General features: G+C 37.0%; 1 protein-coding gene across 2 annotated transcripts in view; it reads left to right on the plus strand.

Moving 5' to 3' along the window:
- mipol1 (mirror-image polydactyly 1) overlaps positions 1-25,542 on the plus strand; it is an 83,287-nt gene that overhangs the window by 36,168 nt on the left and 21,577 nt on the right. For both annotated transcript variants that reach the window (XM_065253693.2, XM_065253695.2), the window contains 3 exons: positions 4,514-4,547; positions 7,072-7,242; positions 14,491-14,583. In XM_065253693.2, the coding sequence (XP_065109765.1) occupies positions 4,514-4,547; positions 7,072-7,242; positions 14,491-14,583 (298 nt within the window). The remainder of the gene's footprint in view (positions 1-4,513; positions 4,548-7,071; positions 7,243-14,490; positions 14,584-25,542) is intronic.

Consider the following 25,542-nt stretch of genomic DNA (forward strand, 5'->3'; position numbering starts at 1 on the left):
GGTCCAGGCTCGTATATCACGCTCTTCAGTAATGTTCACTGAGAAATAACCAGAACGTATTCCAAAAAGTTAAATAATGGATGATTTACGCAAGTATGCTTAGAGACGCAAATAAAATATTTGTCCATTTCAAAATCCTCTACTTTTTCAGAATTTCAGAAATATCATTGATATACCTACAGTATATAATCTTATATTTAAATGACCATGAATACCATTTTCTATTCATGTTTCTAACTCTTCCCCTCATTTGTCCTCTTTCTACTGTCCAAAATGAGACATAAAGGTCAAATGTTATAAAAATCATGTTCAGGGGAATCATTTATAAAATACTGCGTAAAAACCATCCTACATTTGATCTTACGATCATTTATTAAAAATGCATACGTGTGATTCATAAACCGAACGTACGTACAGAAAATGCACAAAGACAGTTTTTATAAATATGCACTTTGTCGTGGATTTTTGCGTACGCACACCTTACGATCAAATCTGTGCATACACAAGCTTTATAAATGAGGCCCCTGATTTCTACAAGCGGCGACTTGACTTCAGTATCATATGTGACCTTATCTATTAAAGTCGGCATTAAACGGAAGGAGCAATTGTCTTATTTTCCCCGTCGTGATGTTTTTCCGTGTGAAAAGGCTTCTGAGTAGTCAAGTTTGGCCATGTTGCTATTTGTTAATTGCTACGATCTTTTCCCGGGCCCCGCCCTCACGCCATTCCTCGTGACAGGAACAGTGAAGAGAGATCGTTTCAATTAGGGGAGGAGATTAGCGTTTTTGATTTAAAATTATGAGGGGACATGAATAATAAAGCTCATAGATAAGTCATTTATAAAAGAAATTCACAATATTTTATTAAAAATGAAAGTTTTTATTTTAATTTCATGCTCACTTTACAGCGGGAAATATAAGTAAGTCATTTCACTCTATTTATTATGACTCAACTTGTATACTTAAATGTTCTGATTTCTTTGTATGAATTTAATATTTGGCTTGATGGCTACATCTGGTGGAAATTTTGTGTCAATAATAGCCCACTTAGAAATTCCTATACTGATAAAATGCTGATGTTTCAAATACTTATTTTCCCCGCTGTAAATCCAGACTAAAGTCTTAAAAAGAGCATCAAAGCTTGATTGCAATCATTGATTTCAATCTTTGACATGACCTTGACTCAGTCAATATTTAAGATATTAAGGTTATATAATTACAGATCTGTTCTTTACATTATGTAGGATGATTATATTTTATGTAAAATATACTGTAGTATCATCAGCTAAGATGTGCATGGGCTATTAAAGCTCAAAAACGTGTTAAATTGAAAGTGTCAGGTTGTGTTTTTCTGTTCATAGTATCTCAAAATTTTCTTAGCAGGGGATTTAGTGCTTTGTGATGGGAATCTGCTTTGTTCCTTCATTTAGAAGACAATCTGAATGAATAGATGAGTTTGAGGTGAAAATCCAAAATTACAGTCGTGCTGGGATGTCAGTCAAAAGTTCCACTGTATAGGAAATCAATCCTGTGCTTTCGGCCTGTTTACCATCTCTCCCCACATCCTCCGTCCTAATTAATATGAACTTCTTCTTTATATAATAAGGCTCATAATGCAGGTACTAGGGATGAAGCTGTGAAGGTGCTGTTGTTTAGTGATGGGTTTTTCCAACATATTGCCCTGTGACCTCCAGGGAATAAAGCTCATATATATTATATATACATACAATACTGTGTAAAACTTCTAAGCCACCATGCCACGATTAGATTTGTTGTTTTTGCAATGGTATACTGGACCATATGTAATTATTTCTCAGTCTCTTTATTAGAATACCACCAGTTTAAAAAAACAATATAATTATAAGCTAAAGTGTCAAGTATTTAATGTGAGCTCATCTTGCACTTGAGAAATAGAAGGGACCTGCAGGATCTCTTAAACCTAAATAAAATTAAATCCTAATTTCTAATTCTAATCGAATGACTTTAGGATTTAAATGTCCTGAAAATGTGTTTAGTGCCAAACAGTGGGGGCCGGTCACTTCTCTTCCAAGGGGCACGAATTCAAAATATGTCATGTTGTGGCTCGTCATGTCAAAGTATGTGTTCGGTGTGTCATGTAAACCTATGTGCATCATGCGTCATATCAAAATATGTGCCTGCTGCATGCTGGGTTATTTTCAACCCTTTGTTGGGGTATAAAGGGAGAAACCCAACTATTGGGTTAGTCTCTTTTCGACCCAACCAGGGCTTAAAAACAACCTAGCATTTTTTTAGGGTCTAACATTTATGAAGTAACACACACTGTATGTTTACATCTTTTTGGAAATGTTAAAAAAATGAGGTTTCCATCAACTTTGCATTCTTTATTGTTTTACATCCTTCCTCCATATAGTATTCATCACCTTGCGCCCTGTTTAATATTTCATTTGGGTATCATGGTTTATTGATGGTTACTCATGTCACTCAAACGAATTGCAATTATCGAGAGGCATGAAATGCATTTTCCAGTCCTCCAATGAGTGCGAGATGTCTTCAAAATCTAATTATAAAAGCATATTCCTTTCTTAGCTGTGTTCGAGCACCCATACTGGCCCCTTACTCCAAAAAATGATAATTGATAGCCAAGTGAAATCCTATTATCTTTAGGGGAATATGGTTGCCGGTGTTCTAAGCCCTTATTTTCAGAGGTCACCCTTGAGTCCGGCGTGTGAATGAGTATGTACTTTTATAATGGATGGAGATCTGTGTAATGCCTTTGTAAATGAGTGCAAGGGTTGTTGTTTTTTCTGCCTGCTTTCTGGAGGAGGAGTCCGATTTGCTCTTAAAGGGGAATCACGCAGATGGGTGATTCTCACGAAATCCAGATTTAGAAGGTGTCCAGCATCAGAATTTTTAAAAAGCAATTGAACCAATTTTTTTGCACATATAAGATTAAGGTCTGAACTTACTATAACCATTATTTTTAGAGGATTTAAAAAATATTTCCTATAAAATTATTAATTTTTTTTAGATTATCATTATCAAAAATTATCATTACCGCAACATGATATTACATTAAATATATGCATTTACAAACTCATGTTTCGGTAATGAGAACTAAAAAGTTGTCTAGGTACTACGACAAACAAAATTTTAACTTTTATCTGGAGAGAAAAAATAAGAACTGGTTACCTGGTAGCCATCTTGAGTGTCACAGTCAATTATGTCCCTTATAACATTTTTTTTTTTTGAAAATGTTAGTTCCTTGAGGGCTTAAACAATGATTGAAAATTGTTGCGGAGGATGAGAAAATTGGTCTTGGACACATTTATATTCCTTATTATTGTCTCTACATTTACCAATGATCACCAAATACCACATGTTTCTTTACTGTAAATGTTTATAGTATAACATGCACTGAAGCTTTTTATTTTTTAGATTTTTCAATTATAAATATTTCCATGTCAAAGAACCCAAATCCAGTCATAGACACGTTGCAGTAATGAAAATTTTCCCCTTAAATGTGGAAAAATAGTACATGAATAGATGTTGGTAACTGTATGCTTCTTATTTTGATACTCTTACTTTGCATTTACTCTTTTATCAAAATTTTTAATTTCGCGAGAATCATCCAGATTGGTGTGTAGAAGTATGCAGGATTTATGCAATTTATACAGTGAAGCATAGATGTATTATAATGTGTACATATTTTATGAGTTGGCTAATTTGTATGAATTCATACAAAGTTAATTGTGCAAAAAGTACGATTATAAACAAAAAACAATAACAAAACTGCACCCCTAACCCCAACATCACAGGGGCAGAGGCAAATCATACAAAAATGTACAAATGTCATCCTGATAATATGAATTAGCCACTTAAAATGGTACAAATTGCAATAGCATTGGTAAATATCCAATTTTTTTTAAGATAACCTAGTGATAATGTATGTATATATTGTGCATATTTACTGAAAAGTGTATATTTCATGCATTTATCAGACACGCATTTATTTTTGCCATGGCACTGATCTACACTAGCCATGAACAAATCTTTGTAAATTTGCGTTTTTTTTATACCTCTTTGAGGTCTATATGAAAAACCTTAGTAGTAATAAATACTTTAAACCGCGAATGGAAAGAATCAGTGCATTTGGCTTCATAATTACTGTTGTCTTTGCCTCCATAAAGATGGTCTCGGCAGGTGTGGCATGAAAGATTCGGCCTAAATCTCTTCCTCGGTTCCCCACACATATGAACAATTGATCCCAATAGTCATATGAAGTAGTAAACATTAATAACTTAACAATTCGCTGTCAGTTTTGAGCAGAACGGGCATTACGGTGAAATAACAGCTCGAGCAGCCGCGGCACTTTTAATATCTCCGAGTGTGTCTCCTGCCTCCTTGCCCAGACCCACAGAATGCAATTACTGGATTTGGGAAGTGATTTCATTTTGCAGAATGACGGAATGGAAACTGAAGGAACCTCACTACATTTCATCTCTCACTTTCTCTGTCTTTCCATCTCTCTGCAGGCTGGAGAATATTAAACCGGAGGACAGTAATGTGGTAAGCCGTCCTCACTCGAGGATCTCATCTTTGATTTTTCTGTGTACCCTTTTTGTCCCACTATCTTAAATGAAAGGATGGCCTTGAGAAACAAAGGATTGTGGGTGATTTCATGCTTATTTTGTTGAAAGACTTCATAATTACTAAACTCTAGAAAATGTTGGGTTGTTTTAAATCAGAATATGGACAATCCCAACTGTTATGGGTTATGAATTATGTTACCCAACTATGGGTTGAAACAACCCAGTGTTTGGATTGAAATTTATCCAAGTGTTTTGTTTGTCCATGTTTGACCCAACTATGGGTTGAAACAACCCAGCACTTTTAAGAGTTTAGTGCTGTCTGTCATTGGTGTTAAATTTTATAATAGTATTCCCAAATAACTTTTAGTCACAAGTTCATACAACAACCATTTAATTCTTAAGTAATCGGCAATAATATGACATTGCCGCCTATGCAAGTAACCACCTAGCAACCGTTTAGGACACCCTAGCAACCACATATGCACATCAATGTGTTGGAAACGCATAACTCACTGTTTCTTAAGAAAATGTACCTATAGGTATATAATTATAATCGACCGTATATTAGTACTATAAAATGAAAGGCTGTTTCTGGAGAAGAAATTGTTACTGAATTTGGTAACACTTAAAGGATTAGTCCATTTTCTTAAAAAAAAGATTTTTTTTTTTTTAAGGAAAACATTCCAAGATTTTTCTCATTTTAATGGACTTTAATGGACCCCAACACGTAACAGTTTTAATGCAATTTAAAATTGCAGTTTCAAAGGACTCTAAACGATCCCAAACGAGCCATAAGGGTCTTATCTAGCGAAACGATTGTCTTTCTTGACAAGAAAATAAAAAATATGCACTTTTAAACCACAACTTCTCGTCTATCTTCGGTCCTGTGACGCGCCAGCGCCACCTCTCGTAATTGCTCAGTGACGTAAAAAAGGGTCACGTGTTACATAAATGAAACGCACATTTGCGGACCATTTTAAACAATAAACTGACACATAGACATTTATTAGTAGCATTCGATATACAACAACGTCTGAATGGTCCTCTTTCTCCACACTTGTAAACACTGGGGCGTAGTTTGGCATACATCATCTGTGACCTCTTGACGTGATGACGTATTGCGTGAGGTAAAAGTGCACATTTTTTATTTTTCTTGTCAAAAATGACAATCGCTTTGGCTAAATAAGACCCCTATGCCTCGTTTGGGATTGTTTAGAGTCCTTTGAAACTCAATTAAAACTACAATTTTAAACTGCATTAAAACTGTTACGTGTTGGGGTCCATTAAAGTCCATTAAAATGAGAAAAATCCTGGAATGTTTTCCTCAAAAAACATATTTTCTTCTCGACTGAACAAAGAAAGACATCAACATTTTGGATGACATGGTGGTGAGTAAATTATCTGAATTTTTTATTTTTTAAGAAAATTGACTAATCCTTTAAAGGAAAATACCACCGTTTTTCAATATTTTACTACTTATACAACTTAGACGAATTAATCCATACCTATCTTTATTCAATGCGTGCACTTAATCTTTGTACAGTGCGTTGTAAATGTGTTAGCATTTAGCCTAGCCCCATTCATTCCTTAGGATCCAAACAGGGATGAATTTAGAAGCCACCAAACACTTCCATGTTTTCCCTATTTAAAGACTGTTACAGAAGTAAGTATGGTGGCACAAAATAAAACGTGGTGATTTTCTAAGAGGATAAAAAATGAGAACTATATTGTATGGCAGAAGAGCACTTAGTTTGCAGCACTTCGACCTCGGGCGCAGTAATATTGACGAAAGTTTGAGGGAGAGGGGGAGGAGTCAGGAGTGATGATGTTACTGTGCTCCGAGTTCGAAGTGCTGCAAACTAAATGCTCTTCGGCAATACAATATAGTTTTCATTTTTTTCTGCTTAAAATATCATCACCTTTTATTTTGTGCCACCAAACCTACTCGTGTAACTACTCATGTAACAGTCTTTAAATAGGGAAGACATGGAAGTGTTTGGTGGCTATTAAATTCATCCCTGTTTGGATCCTAAGGAATGAATGGGGCTAGGCTAAATGCTAACACATTCACGACACGCTGTACAAAGATTAAGTGCACGCATTGAATAAAGATAGGTATGTATTTATTCGTCTCTATGTTGAGGTAAGAACATAGTAAAATATTGAAAAAGGTGGTGTTTTCCTTTAACATGAATTACCAATGAATGAGCAATGTAGTTTTGTATTAATCTTTCTAAAGTTAATGCCAATATAGTTGTTCATGTAAATTCATTGTGCACCAACGTTAACTTTTGATTTTAAAAATGTATTATTAAATGCTAATGTAGTTTTGTAAATTGTTAGTTCATGATATAATGCAGTAACTTATTTTACAACTACAACCTTGCTGTAAAATGAAACTCTGAATTTTGATTTCTATCACTAAATAAAATTGTAAATGACATTAAATGTTTTTGTGTGAATTAACTATGATGTCATTGTTTGTATGTGCTTGTGGTCAGGACCTGGAGGAGTTGTTGAACAGAGTTAACAGCGCTGACTCTGCCCTCGATATCGAGCAGAGCGGGGCGGCCATCATCGAACAGATCCAGAGGGCAAGGGAGCGCCGCTCTCAGATCACTTCCGAAGAGATGAAAGCCGTCATAGAGGGGCGAGATACGGCTTTAAATAGGGTAGGACCTGATGGCACACCTCTTAGCACCCCAATACATGTACACACACCATCACGCTCTCCGTGACGGGTCAATCCTAACACTTCACTTACTGTAGTTGTGTACCAAGCCAGAAACCTTTACACCATAATAAAAAATCAAATACGACTCTCCAAATATTGACTATCTCTCCTCCTCCTGCGTTTTAACTCCTCTGCAAGATGTCTTTGATTATTGGTCTATTAAAGCACATACATCTGTGTTTATTCTCAGATCTTGCTCTGATTTAAGAATCAACACGCCAGCCACCTAATTCACATGTAGGGACAAATATTGCTGCGTAACCTCAAATATTTGGTATATCGTTCCTACACACATAATTCGATCAAATGAAAACAAACAAGCAGGTAGCTAAATATTGACATCCAGATACTCGGCTTCATCACAGAGTTCAAGTGTGGGGCAGTGGATGTGTTTGCCGGGATTTCTTTGTTGATAAATACTGCGTAGATTTCATAATTAGGGTAACATTGTGGTTGAGTTTATAATTTGGTCTTGTTGTGATGTAGTGTGTGTGGTGTTACTGTTATCAAATGTGCACATACAGGCATGGCCGTAGCCAGGGTTTGAAAATTTGTCAGGTCCAGGGTGGGGTGTTAAGAGTTAACAAATGCTCAAGGTAAAAAGGTGCTTTTTAAGCAGCCTTCAGTAAATGTATTATTTTCGCCATTTAATTTTTTTAGCTAATATACCAAATTTGTCTTTAGTACTAAAGATTAAGTTAAGAACATCTAAGTGTGCACACCTGGGCTATTTTGAGACGCCATTTATTTCAATACACTTGAATACACTACAAAATCTATTTATTCGTAGAACTTTAGAACTTTACTTTTTAATAAGTATTTTTGTAGCATAATTTTACAACTTTACATAACTTACAAATGTACTTGCTAGTATTAAAGGAATAGTCCATTTTCTTAAAAGAAAAATCCAGATTATTTACTTACCACCATGTCATCCAAAATGTTGATGTCTTTCTTTGTTCAGTCCAGAAGAAATTATGTTTTTTGAGGAAAACATTGCAGGATTTTTCTCATTTTAATGGACTTTAATGGACACCACCACTTTACACTTAACTCAACACTTAACAGTTTTTTTCAACGGAGTTTCAAAGGACTCTAAACGATCCCAAACGAGGCATAAGGGTCTTATCTAGCGAAACGATTGTCATTTTTGACAAGAAAAATAACAAATATACACTTTTAAACCACAACTTTTCGTCTAGGTCCGGTCCAGCGCGACCTAACATAAATGCGTAGTGACGTAGGGAGGTCACGTGTTACATATATAAAACGCACATTTGTGGAACATTGTAAACAATAAACTGACACAAAGACATTAATAAGTATCAGTTGACATACAACAACGTAGGAACGGTCCTCTTTCTCAACACTTGTAAACACTGGGGCGGAGTTTCGCGTTCGTCCTTCTGTGACCTCTTGACGTCATTGCGTGGGGTCACGCTGATGCATCACGACCGGATCTGGACAAGAAGTTGTGGTTAAAAAGTGTATATTTGTTATTTTTATTGTCAAAAATGAAAATCGTTTCGCTAGATAAGACCCTTATGCCTCGTTTGGGATCGTTTAGAGTCCTTTGAAACTCCGTTGAAAAAAACTGTTAAGTGTTGAGTTAAGTGTTAAGTGGTTGTGTCCATTAAAGTCCATTAAAATGAGAAAAATCCTGCAATGTTTTCCTCAAAAAACATATTTTCTACTGGACTGAACAAAGAAAGACATCAACATTTTGGATGACATGGTGGTGAGTAAATTATCTGGATTTTTCTTTTAAGAAAATGGAATATTCCTTTAATGCTTGAGATTAGCTTTACTGTTTTACACTGTCTTTCAGAAATTAATCAAAGAAATCGCTAACACTAAACTTACATGTAATCTTCATTAAACATATACCAGTGTCTCATTAATTGCTAAAACACTATGTCTAAAGAGGATTTTTAACAATGGGATCTGGCAACGCGAATTCTGCACCTGCATCCTTGCGGTTTGAGTTAATCTTCGTCATTTTACACTAAACTATATAGTAAACTGTCCAAACTCAATTATGCGGATGCCAATATGAGTCATTTCGAAAAACAAATTGGTCAATCAGAGAAAAAATATTTTTTATATTTTGTTTTTTTAAATTAAAAAAAGTATGAAATTACTGCCCGTAGGCATTGCAAACATGGCCGCCTAGTGGTGCGACTTCCCTAAAGGGACTTTGAATAAACCCTTGGCTGATCCATAAACTTTAACTACGAATAATGTACGGCTTGCAATATGTTCATGCTTACCGGTATATCTATAGTGTAAAAGGAATTGGTGCACTTATTTGAAATCCGATATTATAAGCTTCTCCGATTTAATGCATAGAAGCTAGAAGTAATGTCACATTTAATTAGTTGGCTATTGTTTTACTTCATAACATATTTCTTAGCTTTGAAACTTAAATAGGTCAAAAACATAGAAACCTATTAAATTTATATCAAATTGACTTGTATCTCTCCTTACGATCAAGTGGGTCCTTTATTAGAGGCCAACTTCATAAAATAAGTCCTGCCGTGCAGATAAATGCAGCTAGATGGTAAAAACCTGTGTCAATCTCTCAGATATGAAGGGAAGGCCAGGTGTCATTCTTCTAGCACCGCCCAAACATCCATGCGTCCATAGAAACGCTATGGTTTTTCATTGGGGCCAAAAACCAGAATCTATGGGGCAATTTCAGAAGTAAGTTGCAAACCCCAGGCCTAATCCCTCTGAGACAGGAATGGGTCGGCTCTCTATCCTCACAGATCTCTCCGTCCCCTGCCGTTCCACCCATCTCGCTCCTCATCTCGCGGGGATTAGAGCTCGGCTGCAAGCGGAGGGCCGACGCATCTCTTTGGCCTGCCAGAATATGAAAAGCTGGATAAGTGCTGGAAGAAATAAATCTTATTCTCGCTTCCTTCCTCTCCTCTCGGTTAACGCGAAGAATAAGAGCGGCTTCGTTATGTGCCTGTGCCGGGCGCTTATTGAATTTCTCTTGATCTTGATAGAGTGCTGATGTTAAAGTGAGAGGGGAAATGAAGTCGCATCTCGTGGTGAATTATGGCTGGATGATTGTCTTGAGATTATTTTTTGCACGGCATTACATGCGGTTGCATGACTCATTCGAAGTGTTGAGTTGCTGTGCCTAGTCTAATATTGTTCCTTGCATTGTCAATTTTATGTTCATTTAATATAATTATTCAACTAACTGTAACTGATCATTTTTTCAAATTTTTTGCAAATTGTATGCTCTGACAAAACACTTATAGGAAGAGGAGACCATACACTCACCTAAAGGATTATTAGGAACACCTGATAAATTTCTCATTGATGCAATTATCTAATCGACCAATCACATGGCAGTTGCTTCAATGCATTTAGAGGTGTGGTCCTGGTCAAGACAATCTCTTGAACTCCAGACTAAATGTCAGAATGGGAAAGAAAGGTGATTTAAGCAATTTTGAGCGTGGCATGGTTGTTGGTGCCAGACGGGCCGAGTATTTCACAATTTGCTAAGTTACTGGGATTTTCACGCACAACCGTTTCTAGGTTTTACAAAGAATGGTGTGAAAAGGGAAAAACATCCAGTATGCGGCAGTCCTGTGGGCGAAAAAGCCTTGTTGATGCTAGAGGTCAGAGGAGAATGGGCCGACTGATTCAAGCTGATAGAAGAGCAACTTCTACTGAAATAACCACTCGTTACAACCGAGGTATGCAGCAAAGCATTTGTGAAGCCACAACACGCACAACCTTGAGGCGGATGGGCTACAACAGCTGAAGACCCCACCGGGTACCACTCATCTCCACTACAAATAGAAAAAAGAGGCTACAATTTGCACAAGCTCACCAAAATTGGGCAGTTGAAGACTGGAAAATGTTGCCTGGTCTGATGAGTCTCGATTCCTGTTGAGAAATTCAGATGGTAGAGTCAGAATTTGGCGTAAACAGAATGAGAACATTGATCCATCATGCCTTGTTACCACTGTGCAGGCTGATGGTGGTGGTGTAATGGTGTGGGGGATGTTTTCTTGGCACACTTTAGGACCCTTAGTGCCAATCAGGCATTGTTTAAATGCCACAGCCTACCTGAGCATTGTTTCTGACCATGCCCATACCTTTATGACCACAATGTACCCTCTGATGGCTACTTTGAATAATTTCAAATTGGTTTCTTGAACATGACAATGAGTTCACTGTACTAAAATGGCCCCCACAGTCACCAGATCTCAACCCAATAGAGCATTTTTTGGATGTGGTGGAACGGGAGCTTCAGGCCCTGGATGTGCATCCCACAAAACTCTATCAACTGCAAGATGCTATCCTATCAATATGGGCCAACATTTCTAAAGAATGCTTTCAGCACCTTATTGAATCAATGCCACGTAGAATTAAGGCAGTTCTGAAGGCCAAAGGGGGTCAAACACAATATTAGTATGGTGTTCCTAATAATCCTTTAGGTGAGTGTATATGGCATGTTTTGAGTACTGCATGTAGTATTTATTAATATGCAAGTAAATATTTACATTTATGCATTTGGCACATGCTTTTATCCAAAGTGACTTACAGTGCATTACAAGGTATGCATTTTATGGTTCCTGGGTTCGAACCCATGACCTTTTGCACTACTAATGCTCTACCACTGAGCTACTGTATATTGGAGCAGCTTAAACGTTTAAAATAATGTTTATACTTTTTGAGGCCTTTCTTAGCAGATTTTGAAAGTGGTTTGCGTTTGCGTGTCATTTAACTAATGCAATATATATGCATAACTATAATTGACAGACCTCAGATTTCTCTGAGACTTTAACAGCAGGTTTAAATCGTTTAAATAGGTTAATGTGTCTGTTCCTACACCCCATTTACCCCGACTGCGGCTATTTTTGGATAACAGCAGCGTCACTGCAGAGTTTCGTTGTGATTAAAGTACGTTTTCCTCTGAAAGACATCTGCTGCCCGAGAATCGTAACTCAGGCTGACACTAAAGAGGAGCTGTGTGTTTGGTCTGGATGGCAGCGATATTATTTTAGTCTGCAGAGGAAAGAGACAAGAGCGAGGTCTGTACTGTGAGGCTTGTTTGTGAGACCGCCGCTCTTTGAGATGGTGAATGTTGAAGCACTGAGGCTTGTCGGGCCACGAGGATGGTTTACATTCCTGGTAAGTGTCTGTCGGCCCTGGAATGCGCGCATGGAGAGGGGCACATATGGACGGGTATAAAACAATAATACTCACCCAAAAGCTGGTCACATCATTGAATGTTTAAATTGTCTGTACATCTCTGTCAGTACGTCTCTTTGTCTGTCTGTCAGACAGCCAGGCGGAGGTCTTGTGTGAACAACCGGCGAGGACAGACAGCATCTCCTATAGGTTCTTGTGATGTATATCAAGAATAATTCTCAAGTGCTGAATTCAACCAGAACTATTAAATATAATCTTGAATTCAATGCATTTTTTTCTTTATAAAACTGTATTATTTTTGTTCTATTTATTTTGAACAATACCGCAAATGAGTCTGTCTTTCTAGGCATCACAGACTCACACAGGGAGTAATATCAGTGGTGTGTGCCACAGTAAATGTAGTAATAACTGAGAATGTAGGTTTTTACCCTGCAGAGATTTCACCTCTCATTGAACAGGCTAAGATACACATTATTTTCCCACGTGGCAAGGTAACGAGTTTTTACAGTTTTAGAGCCAACTTTAATGTACTGTATTTGTGCACTGACGTTTGCTGTTTAAATTATTTGGGCAATAAACTGACCCTTCACTCAAACAGAGATTATAATACAGCTAATATGTTTTATACAGTAAGATCACACAGAATGCGTTTATGGCAGTGGCAGGCGTCTTTTTTAAATTGTTTTATATGGGAAGTGAGCATTATGCGCGCTGTTTATCTGTGCCCAACGACTCGCGCTTTCCCTGCCTACCGCGCCAAGCATTTTTGCAGAATAGCTCCCGACGTCATTGACATTTCTTCCATTGTCCAATCGAATGGTGGAGAGACGGGCTTTAATATTTGTTTGAAAGGGCAGCTGTTTCTGTGTGGTTTTCTAACAATATAAAAAAACCACAACACATTGGGTCTCATTCACTAAGCATGCACAATTTTGTGTGTGAGATACGGATGTTTTTATGAACAAATCGCGATTCAACAAAAACGTTTATATCAAAATGTCTTCTAAATGTATGCAAAAATAAAAAAATTCAAGACCCTGGGAAGTTTTTGAAAATATACATACATAGGTACAGGTCATTGAAAGTGATTGAATCTATTTTATGCAAGAAGTTTTCTGGAAAAAAATCCATATTATTCCCTATGTAGTGTAGGATAATATCATAAATTTCTAGACTTTTTAAGCACACGTGCTAAACTGTTCGCTTTAAATGCTTATATCTTCTGTATGCGAATGTTGATTCATACCAAAATGCTTTTTTGCATATTTGTTTGACACCTGTAACATATGTAACTGTTGTTCCCTTAGAAGGGAAGGAGACGCTGTGTCTCCCTTGCCATACTTCCTGCGTCCCTGTTACGCCGTCTTTAACAATATTTCAGATGTCTTTGTCGTTAAGCCTCACCATTGGTTGAATTTGATATACACATTCAGACACACTTACCCCTGGAGGTGTCTCCAAAGTGTGACTGCAGTGACGCATCACGAGTTCCTTTGAAAGGGAACTGTAACAATGTATCTTAAAAGGTAACACGATGTAACCTTGCTCTCACTTGAAATGTGTCCCCACATTTAGTCCTTGAATTTGAGGGTATTGGACCTGGAAAGTCCTTGAAAGGTCCTTGAATTTGAAAATAACTAAGGTGTGGGAACCCTGAACATATGAACATCATAAAAAATAACAAAACCCCACCCCTAACCCCCTAACCCCCCAACCCCAATGTCTAAAAGAGGCAAAAGAAAATTTTACAAAAATGTATGAATGTGGTCGTACGAATTGGCCACCTGGTAAAATATGTACATATTGTCATGAGATTGCATCGTTTAGCACCTTTATGTTTAGTATTGTACCACGTATGGTTACAGTGTGATGGGAAACCTATTGGGGGAAATCAAACTTGTGCATTTAGACCAACCATTTAATCCAAGTCTCAAAATAAAATTGTCTTTTGGTTGGTTTCATCAACTTCTGATTTACTTAAAGTGATTTCTTTGCCTCGGTTTCCTAGTGCAAGCGTCTGGAACAAGAGCTCCTCCGTGCAAAAGAGCCAAAGAGCACCCGTCACCTGGCCGGTCAAAACAGTCAGGAACGAGCGAGCAAGGTAAAACACACACACACACACACACAAAAACCACCCACGTGCTAAAGTTCCTCTAAAAAAATAAATGTCCTGAGCCCTTACAGAATACATGTGCTCACCCAAACAGCACCATACTCGAGTGCGACCTTCACCGTACATGCGTTCCTCCGCACACAATCGGATGCCCTCGGACCCTTTATCAGCCCGTCGTTACCCTCTCCACTGTATCACTCATTAACTCCTATTTGCTCTCTCTTGCTCTTGTCTTCCAGCGATCTGAAATGATAGCACCACGGCCCGGGTCTCTGTTTGACCGTGGTGGTGGTGCAGTGAAGTTTCGTTACGGGTCTGTCAGGGAAACGCAGGGCAAACACAGAGCTATTTGATTTGCCGTATTTATCTGATGCAGCTAAAGCCCTTGAGTTTAATGCGTGGTGCCGTAAAAGAACTGTCATTAGGTAGAGTTGAGTAAACAAGCTGAGAGAGATTTGACCGAGGAGGGGTGGGGGGTGATTTCAGCAGGGGTGCTGAGTCAGGCCTGAACCCCGGACCTTTACAGCACACATACTGAATATAATGACCGCTAAATTATCCACTTAACCTTGTAGCTCAGCTGACTAAATGTATTGGTGGAAAATGTGTTGGAGTGATTATGGTGACATTTATTTTAGTTAAATTACATGGGGTGTAAGAAAGTACAATGGAGGTCAGGCGTGGTTTTGACTAGATGTGTACACATCGCTGCAATGTTAAGAAATGGGTTTGTGTACTGTGCAACGCTGTGCACTTCCATAAAAGCAAATATGTATAGCTATGTATGTACACATAAAATATAGTATGGGATATTACAAGGAAGCTCAGGTGGAAGTGTGCATAGTGCATACAAAGTAGACATAGTGAAAAGTATAAATAAACAGCATGGATACAGTTAAACATACAGTACTTGGATCAGCATCTACATTTATCTTTTATACTACTGTCAAATGTTATATTTAATTTAATTGCTTTTTCACTTATTCCTAAGAATAAATAACCTAGTTTGGCCTGTTTAGAAATATATTCCGTGTTTAATACAATTTTTATATTTAGTAATTTATTTAAACACACTTCTTTGCTGGTTAATGCTTGTTTTGATGATTTAGCAATATGATGAACATTTCCTCCTGGATTGTTTTTATTTTACGATAGTCTAGTTTTATATCACAAACTTTTATGATTATATTACATACTGTTTGCATTGGGATGTGTCTGTGAAGATTGTGGTTGGAAATGTTGGGATGCAACTGTGCCACATGGTGATGATTATCAGTTGATGAAAAATTATAATTATTTATAATCTGGTAAAAAAAAGTCCAGGCAAAGCTTTTTTTTGAAGATTTCAAAAGAAAGATTATATTTTCCATTTAAGACTTTTCGGCTGATGGCTTATTAAGAAATATATTAAATTTTGTTATTAATGTAGCACTTGGTTTTTCTATAAATCCCCTTAATTATAGATTGACTCCTGGGATTACAGAGCGGGGTTTTTTTAATTTAAAACGAAATGGGAACAGCTGTCGTAAAATTAGTCAACAGTGCCAGGAACATATCCACAAAACAATTTAAAAATGAACAGGACTTCCACTTATCGATTGACATTTAACTTTAAAGAAAAGACTAAGAAAATCTGCAAAGGTATCAAAGCGCTGACTTTTCTTTCTGAAATCGTTATATTTTTATCTCACAATTATGTTCAGAGATTTGAATTGAATATCTTTTTTTAAATAATTTTTTTTTAACCAAAATAATGACAATTTTTTTTTATAAAATGGAAATTTTGGCTATAATTAGCTGCTGTTGTTGTACATCATCATCATAATATTTCTTCAGAACTGTAAAGCAGCTGTTAAATGTTTTTTTGGCTTGTGACATTTGTCGGTTTATAAAACCTGGGGCTATTCCTCATCTTATCTCCTTTGTCTTTCTCTTTTCACCTCCGCACCTGTAAACAAACCTGTTCGGCAACCATCTCAAAGACATTGCACCAAATGTATCTAAAAGCTTTGTGTGTGTGCTTGGTAGGGTCGGGGCTTTAACATCATTTTAAAGACCAATTGTCCGCCCCAAAATTGAACCCGATATGAGGGATTTCACCACAACTCAAACAACTTAAAATGTCTAAGTGAAGCACCAGAAGGGGTTTGTGGTGTCGGCTAATACATTCATAAACCTACAATAAACCAATTGAAAGTCCCAGCTTATAAACCACCTTAAAATATCAGAAAATTTTGGCTTTAGTCTGTAGACCCTGCACAATGAGACCAATCAGCGTCATAAACTATACATTTTATAATTCATAGTGTTTTTATTATACCATCTATTACTGCATACATGCATGCTTTGTATATAGGCTAGTGTTGGTTTCAAGTGAACTGGTTGCTTTAGTGTGGGGGTGGATGAGCAGCGAGCAGGGGTTATTGTGGAGAACTTTGTCCTCGCACACAAGCACCTGTGTTTGCTCTAGAGCTTTCCTTTTCAGAGCGGCAAAGTGATATCAGACGCCTGCCCTTCGTTCCTGCCCCCATCACACGCCTGCCCTGTGGTCCTGCCCCCATCACGCTCTTCATCATTTACCATTGCGGTCTGTCCGTAACTCACCTTTAATTCCTTTTGTGCGGGGCATTAGCAGATCAGGGCACATAGAGAGTGTAATAACATTTGGATAGTGGTTTTATCTCCGTATTCCCAATGACTGTAAATTCAGGAAGTATTATATTATCTTGGGTTAATTTCTTGTTGGTCATAGGGGTTTGTCTGTCATCTGTTTGCAATTAAAGCTGGTTAATGTTTGCATATTCTGATAAGGTGTTTTTTATTGGGTCTGTTCACCCAAACCTATATTGTTTTCTTTATTACCATTTATACCACAGGGCTGTTGAATGCTTTATTCTGATTGGTTGAGAAACGTTTCACGGGATATGCATTATTTTTTGATAAACGCACACTTGACCTGTCTTAAAATAACCACCAGAGCAATGTCTGTGATGGTATAAGGGGAATAATTGACCTGGGTGCATTACCCTGGGTGTGCATTATTTTCAAATAGTTCAACGACCCGTCGTCAATTATTCCTTACATATTTTGCAAACTATCTGAACCGCGGTGGTCTATACTTTGATGGTGGAAGTTGATTTGCTTTGTTAAACTACAAAAAGAAAAGTTGATATAACATGCATCACTTTATGATTTTGTTATATAGAAAGCACAATATAATCATTTTTATATTTGCATTGTGTCTCGTATTAGATTCTGTGTATGAAGAAAATCATTTAGTTGAGTTTTGAATGATATAACCCTTACAAGAATTACTCCGTACTTTAGACCTACTTTTTGTAGGGCTGTGAAATTATTAATCGCGATTAATCGCATACAAAACACTGTGGGTATTTTGTAATGCATGTAAAAAATATTCATATATAAAAATATTTGAATATATATTGTATATATTATTGTATAGTAGTATACACTGTATATCCTATATATATTTATATATTTTATATAAATAAACCAAATTTACATATAAATAACATAATATAAATATAAATATATATAAATTGTATTTATATTTAAATTTAGTTTATTTATATAAAATATATAAATATATATAGGATATACAGTGTATACTACTATACAATAATATATACAATATATATTCAAATGTTTCTTCAATATATACATGAATGTTTTTGGATATTTATATATACATAATAAATACACACAGTATACACACATAAATTATAGGGGTGTAAATCGGACAGTTCATTACGGTGTGATACAATGCCGATTTTCTCGACTTGCAATTTTTGCCGATACACTCAAACATTTTTTCGGCGCGATTACGGTTTGATCCGATTTGATTCATTTAATGATATTTTTATATTGTGCCTATTCAGGCAGTTACATTTTTACAAATGCAACCAAAATATATAACATACACATTTAATTAAACTCTTTGAAAATGGCAACATCTCTGTCCCAATTGGAACAACAAACTAAAAAAAATAAACTTTTTTAAATAAAGAAAAATTTATTAATTAATAATGAGTGGCAAAAGTATCACATAAAATCAAGCTTATGATGGCAACAGTCAAAGTCTTTCAGTATTTTGTGCCAACATAGTGACAATCACTGAGGTAGTTTTAGAAAAAATGTAATTAAATTGAAAAGTAAATTAGCATAGATGGATCGTGTCCAAATTAAGGTACATCTAATAAATTTTTTATGTTTGGCATCGATGCATTGGATCGTGAGAAATAAAATCGATGTATCGATCCATATTGATATATTGTTGCACCCCTAATAAATTATGCAAACACAAACTTTATCTTGTATGCGATTAATCGCGATTAATCATTTGTCAGACCTATTTTTTGTAGTAACCATGTATTTTTTGACATATTGATTACCATTGGCAAAACCATGGTTTTACTACAGTAACCAAGGATTACCCAAGGATCTGTGCTTTGTTGCATAAGAAATCAGCGAGAAAAAACGTATAAATCTTACTAGAAATTATTTGTCTGTTTCATCACGGTTTGTGTCTTATTCAAAGCTTTGCGCTAACGTGACGCATATGCATCTGTTCAGATTTTTTTCTACCGGTTACTCCCTGTCTTGTCTCTGCTGTGTCTGTCAATAAAAACTGACAAGAGGCCCCAATAAAAGACGTTGGTTCCTCATAAAGGTTGCATAAATGTTATGAGAGAGATTTACGAGCTTGTTTTGCTTATGAGGGATCTGGTATATTACAGCATGTTGTTGTCAAGTGAGGATGAGAGCTCACACCGTCCAGCTGAATTTGGTTTATCATTAGGTCACTCGAAAAAAGGGCAGGTGTTTTCTGCTGGATTTGTTCTTTATAATGCAGGTCGGTTCCAGTTGTCATTTACATTAAATGACGGTAAACACTGTTAGGTAAGAAATCCTTTTCTAATGATTCTGAAGATGAATCAGATCAAGTCTGGGTAGCTTTGCATTGAAGATCCGAGTATCTCAAAAGCCCAAAGAAGTCGTTTCCCCATTTAAAATTTAGTTGAACCTCAAAAGTGCCAGCTCGCTGTTTGGTGACCTCTGACATGATACGGGCCACGCTGCTTTAATTGAGCATCAGTCAGTGATGGAGCGCGTGACACAGCTGATAACCCCCATCACATCCTCTTCTCCCCACTGGGTCAGAAAGGCCACGACCAGCCCACCTCTGCCCCACCAAACGCTCGCTCGTAAAGGTCAAGGCTGCGACCCTCCTTTGCTGGGCTTAATCTCTACAGGTTGACACGTTACTCTGGGAACCTAATTTGGATAATATTGTAATGAATGCTGATAAAATACATAAGATTAAAAGAAGTCGGCTTTGAAGTCGAGCTCCCTTCCCTGTTGGAGAAAAGTACATATTGACTTTAGGGGTTTGAGGCTTTTTGATGTTCTCTTTGACTTGCGAGACCTGCGCTCCAGTAATTAGAATGATTGGGACCGTGCCATCGGAAGCTGCGTGCGCTTATTATGGGTAAAAGTGTTTATAGCACCAATAAGGGATTTAAATGCGACGAACGTTATAGTCACACGGTTGTTTCTGTAGCAGTCATGCATTGCTGTAAAAGAGAATGTAAACTTTTTAGTGTGAAGATTTTTGCTTCGACTTGAAGATCGCAGATTGACAACCTGATCTCGTAGCTAATTCACAAGTTTGTGATATTGTGCGAATTCGTACGACGTGAATCATACAAAAACGCGCAACTATCCAAAAAGAACGAATGAAACCCCAGCATCACAGGGGTGAAAGGAGAGTGTACTAAAACCTACAAATGAAATCGTGTGAGATTGTGTTGGTGTTTTAGCCGTATAGTGGTGTGCATTCTAGCATTGCGCGTTTTGCGAGTGACATCACAGTGGGGCCTTGCACATTTTCCTTTGAAGAAAAGTCCCATATACTGTATTCAGAAAAGACTTTATGTCTAATGATGTCCTCTTAGCAACAGTTTGTTGTTAAATGTCTAATTTTGTGTAAAGTCATGACGTGAATCATACAAAAATGCGCAACTATCCAAAAATCACAAATGAAACCCCTGGATCACGGGGGCGAAAGGAGATTAAAATGTACGAATGAGATCGTACGTGATTGTGTTGGTAGTTCAGCCGTATAGCGGTCTGCACGCTAGCGTTGCGCATTTTGCGAGTGACATCATAGTGAGGCCTTGCAAATTTCGCTATCAACAAAAGTCCCATTTACTGCATTCAGATAAGGTTTGCTGTATGCCAATTGATGTCCTCTTGGCAACATTTTGTGGTGAATTTGTACAACGTTAATCATACAAAACGTACGACTAACCAAAAAGCATGAATGAAACCCTAGCGCCACAGGTCGAAAGGAGATTGTACTAAAACATACAAATTAAAACGTACGAGATTGTGTTAATATTTCAGCCGTATAACGGTTTGCACGCTAGCCTTGCGCATTTTGCGAGTGACATCATAGTGAGACTTTGCAAATTTCGCTATGAAGAAAAGTCCCATATCCTGCATTAATGTAACATTATGCTGTTTGTCAAATGATGTCCTCTTTGCAAAAGTTTGTGGTGAATTTGTACACGGTTAATCATACAAAACATACGACTAACCAAAAAGCACGAATAAAAACCCCAGCGTCACAGGAAAAAAAGGAGATTGTACTAAAACGTACAAATGAAATCGTACGAGATTGTTGTGCACGCTGACGTTGTGCATTTTGCATGTAACATCATAGTGAGGCCTTGGAAATTTCGCTTTAAAGAAAAGTCCCATATACTGTATTCAGATAAGATTTAACTGTATGTCAAACGATGTCCTCTAAACAACAGTTTGTGGGTAATGTTTGATTTTTTGTGTAAATTCGTACAACGTGAATCATAAAAAACTTACGAATATCCAAAAAGCACAAATGAAACCCCAACATCACAGGGGCGGAAGGGGATTAATATTTACGAATGAAATCGTACGAGATTGTGTTGGTATTTCAGCCATGTAGCGGTGTGCAAGCTAGCGTTGCGCATTTTGTGAGTGACGTCATAGTGAGGCCTTGCAAATTTCGAAACAACCAGTGTCACAGGGGCGAAAGGAGATTGTATTAATACGTACAAATGAGATCGTACAATATTGTGTTGTTTTTCAGCCGTGTAGCGGTGTGCACGCTGGCGTTGCGCATTTGCATGTAACATCATAGTGAGGCCTTGCAAATTTTGCTTTAAAGAAAAGTCCCATATACTGTATTCAGATAAGATTTAACTCTGTCAAACGATGTCCTCTAAACAACAGTTTGTGGGTAATGTTTGATTTTGCGTAAATTTGTACAACGTGAATCATAAAAAAACCTACAAATATCCAAAAAGCACAAATGAAACCCCAACATCACAGGGGCGGAAGGGGATTAATATTTTCGAATGAAATCGTACGAGATTGTGTTGGTATTTCAGCCGTATAACGGTGTGCAAGCTAGCGTTGCGCATTTTGTGAGTGACGTCATAGTGAGGCCTTGCAAATTTCAAAACAACCAGTGTCACAGGGGCGAAAGGAGATTGTATTAAAACGTACAAATGAGATGTACAAGATTGTGTTGTTTTTCAGCCGTGTAGCGGTGTGCAAGCTAGCGTTGCGCATTTTGTGAGTGACGTCATAGTGAGGCCTTGCAAATTTCGAAACAACCAGTGTCACAGGGGCGAAAGGAGATTGTATTAATACGTACAAATGAGATCGTACAATATTGTGTTGTTTTTCAGCCGTGTAGCGGTGTGCACGCTGGCGTTGCGCATTTTGCATGTAACATCATAGTGAGGCCTTGCAAATTTTGCTTTAAAGAAAAGTCCCATATACTGTATTCAGATAAGATTTAACTCTATGTCAAACGATGTCCTCTAAACAACAGTTTGTGGGTAATGTTTGATTTTGCGTAAATTTGTACAACGTGAATCATAAAAAAACCTACAAATATCCAAAAAGCACAAATGAAACCCCAACATCACAGGGGCGGAAGGGGATTAATATTTTCGAATGAAATCGTACGAGATTGTGTTGGTATTTCAGCCGTATAACGGTGTGCAAGCTAGCGTTGCGCATTTTGTGAGTGACGTCATAGTGAGGCCTTGCAAATTTCAAAACAACCAGTGTCACAGGGGCGAAAGGAGATTGTATTAAAACGTACAAATGAGATGTACAAGATTGTGTTGTTTTTCAGCCGTGTAGCGGTGTGCACGCTAGCGTTGCGCATTTTGCGAGTGACATCATAGTGAGGCCTTGCAAATTTCGCTATCAAGAAAAGTCCCATTTACTGCATTTAGAAAAGATTTTGCTGTATGTCAAATGATGTCCTCTTAGCAACAGTTTGTGGTGAATTTGTACAACGTTAATCATACAAAACATACGACTAACCAAAAAGCACGTATAAAAACCCCAGTGTCACGGGGCGAAAGGAGATTTACAAAAATGTACAAATGAAATCGTACAAGATTGTGTTGGCTTGTTAGCTGTACAGCGGTGTGCATGCTCGTGTTGCGCATTTTGCGAGTGACGTCATAATGAGGCCTTGCAAATTTCGCTTTAAAGAAAAGTCCCATATACTGCATTCTGATAAGAGTTTGCTGTATGTCAAATTATGTCCTCTAAGCAACAGTTTGTGGTTAAATGTTTGATTTTGTGTGAATTCTTACAACGTGAATCATACAAAGAGTACAGCTAACCAAAAAGCAGGAATGAAACCCCAGCGTCAACGGGATGAAAGGAATTCTTAAACGTATGGATGAGATCATACAAGTTTTTGTTAGTATATCAGCCATTTAGCGTGTGGATGCTCAGGTTGTTGCATTTTGTGAATGACATCTATTGCATTCAGATAAGATTTTGCTTTATTTCAAATGATATCCTCTTAGCAACAGTTTGTATTGAAATGTTTTGAAGTCAGTGAATCCTGATGGTTGTAAGGTAAATATACACCACCCTCAGGCAGGAGATAAGGCACAGGTATTTTCATTTTTAAAGAAAACTGTTAAAATGTCAAAGCTATCGGTGACTAACCACTATTTTACAAAGGCCTGATTATAGCAGATACTGTTGAACAGTTACTCAAATCCTTATGATGAAGATAACTCCTTACATTTATTAAAGGAATAGTTTACCGAAAAGAAACTTCATGTCATTCCAAACCCATACGGCTTTCTTTGGTTAAACTTTTTAAGCTCTCCAAAAGAAAGATAGGGCCATAAAACTGGTCAATACAGCCGTGTTGTTATCTTCTGGAGCCACACGATAACAGACTAAAATCATACTACATCATTTCTTTTCTTTTCTGAAATGTAATGGCACTGTTCATGTTTTACAAATGTTATATGGTTGACAAATGTTTTTATTTTGTGTGCAGTGACTGCTAAAACTACTGTTATGAAATGATATAAAAGTAAGTAAATTGAGACCCTGGGCCATAAAACCAGTCTGCTGTAAGTCACATGGGTATATTTGTAGCAATAGCCAACAATACATACATCATATGGGTCAAAATTATAGATTTTTCTTTTATGACAAAATTCATTAAGATATTATGTAAAGATCATGAAGATATTTTATAAATGTTCTACCGTAGATATATTAACATTTTATTTTTGTGAGTGGATGCGATTGCTAAAAAATTTATTAAAACTTTAAAGGTGATTTTCCTAATATTTAGATTTTTTGCATCCCCAGGATCCAGATTTTCAAATAGTTTTAATCAAATATTGTTCTATCCTAACAAACCATACATCAATGGAAAGCTTATTTATTTATTCAACTTGGATGTATAATGATGTATTAATCTTAATATAAAAAATGACCCCTGTGATTGTTTATGTGGTCTCTCTCTCTCTCTCTCTCTCTCTCTCTCTCTTTCTAACATCCGGTGTGTCTCTGGTAGTATATTGGAGGCCTTTACAGTAGGGCGGGCCGGGTTGTCATGTTTGTTTAGACAGTCTCCATTGTGCCTGTCTGCTCAGCCAGCTGTTGAGAGGATGAGTTCATCAATACATCTGTTTCAACGGCTGGTCATTAGCTGAGGCTTTATTGTGTGCAACAGGTTTAAGGTCCTGCACCTGTCCTGCACCCAACAGTTCAGGGTTCACTTGCTTTTACAACATGATACTGCCAATGAAACATAAATTAAGTTCTGTGGGTCTGAGTTCTGAAGAAATCAGATTGTAAATCTGATGAAGCTTTAAGTTGTAAAATTTCTGTAGAAATTACAGTATTACTGTCAGCTGGTTGCTAGTAACTTACTGTAGATTTTACATTTATGTTATTTACTGGCAACAGTTAAATGAACATGAAACATTTTCAGTCTTTATCTTCTACAGTAAGTTACTGGCAACCAGCTGCATAATTACAGCAGTGTACAGTTCAAAAGTTTTGAAATGTCTTTTTCACATTTAGGACCATGGACTTTAAGACCGTGGAACTTAAGATCTTTCACATTTAAGACAATGATCTTAAGTTCCACGGATATATTTGTAGCAATAGCCAACAATACATTGTATGGGTATAAATTAAAGCAATAAACCCCGAGAAGCAGTGGGTTACCAGTGCATTTTATAACAGCTAAGGGGCGTTGTTAGGCACGACGCGAAGCGGAGTGCCTAAACCCCCTTAGCTGTTATAAAATGCACTGGTAACCCAACGCTTCGAGGGGTTTATTGCGTTTATAAAACGGTTACTTCATATGCATAACGTTAGCGGGATTTTATAAAATAAAACCCAAAAAAGTTGTAATTATATTAGTACAAATATTACTCTTCAGCCAAACAAAGTAGTTCCTCAGAATCAAGTGTGACTGAAACAGAGCGCAGTTCCCAACCAACACAGACACAGCAAAGACACAATGAAAATATGATTTAGGACTGTGGTGTTTATTTTATAAATCACCATTCATCTAATTTATACATTAACATTTAT

Source organism: Paramisgurnus dabryanus, chromosome 17 (assembly GCF_030506205.2).
Source record: "Paramisgurnus dabryanus chromosome 17, PD_genome_1.1, whole genome shotgun sequence".
In the NCBI taxonomy this organism is placed as follows: domain Eukaryota; kingdom Metazoa; phylum Chordata; class Actinopteri; order Cypriniformes; family Cobitidae; genus Paramisgurnus; species Paramisgurnus dabryanus.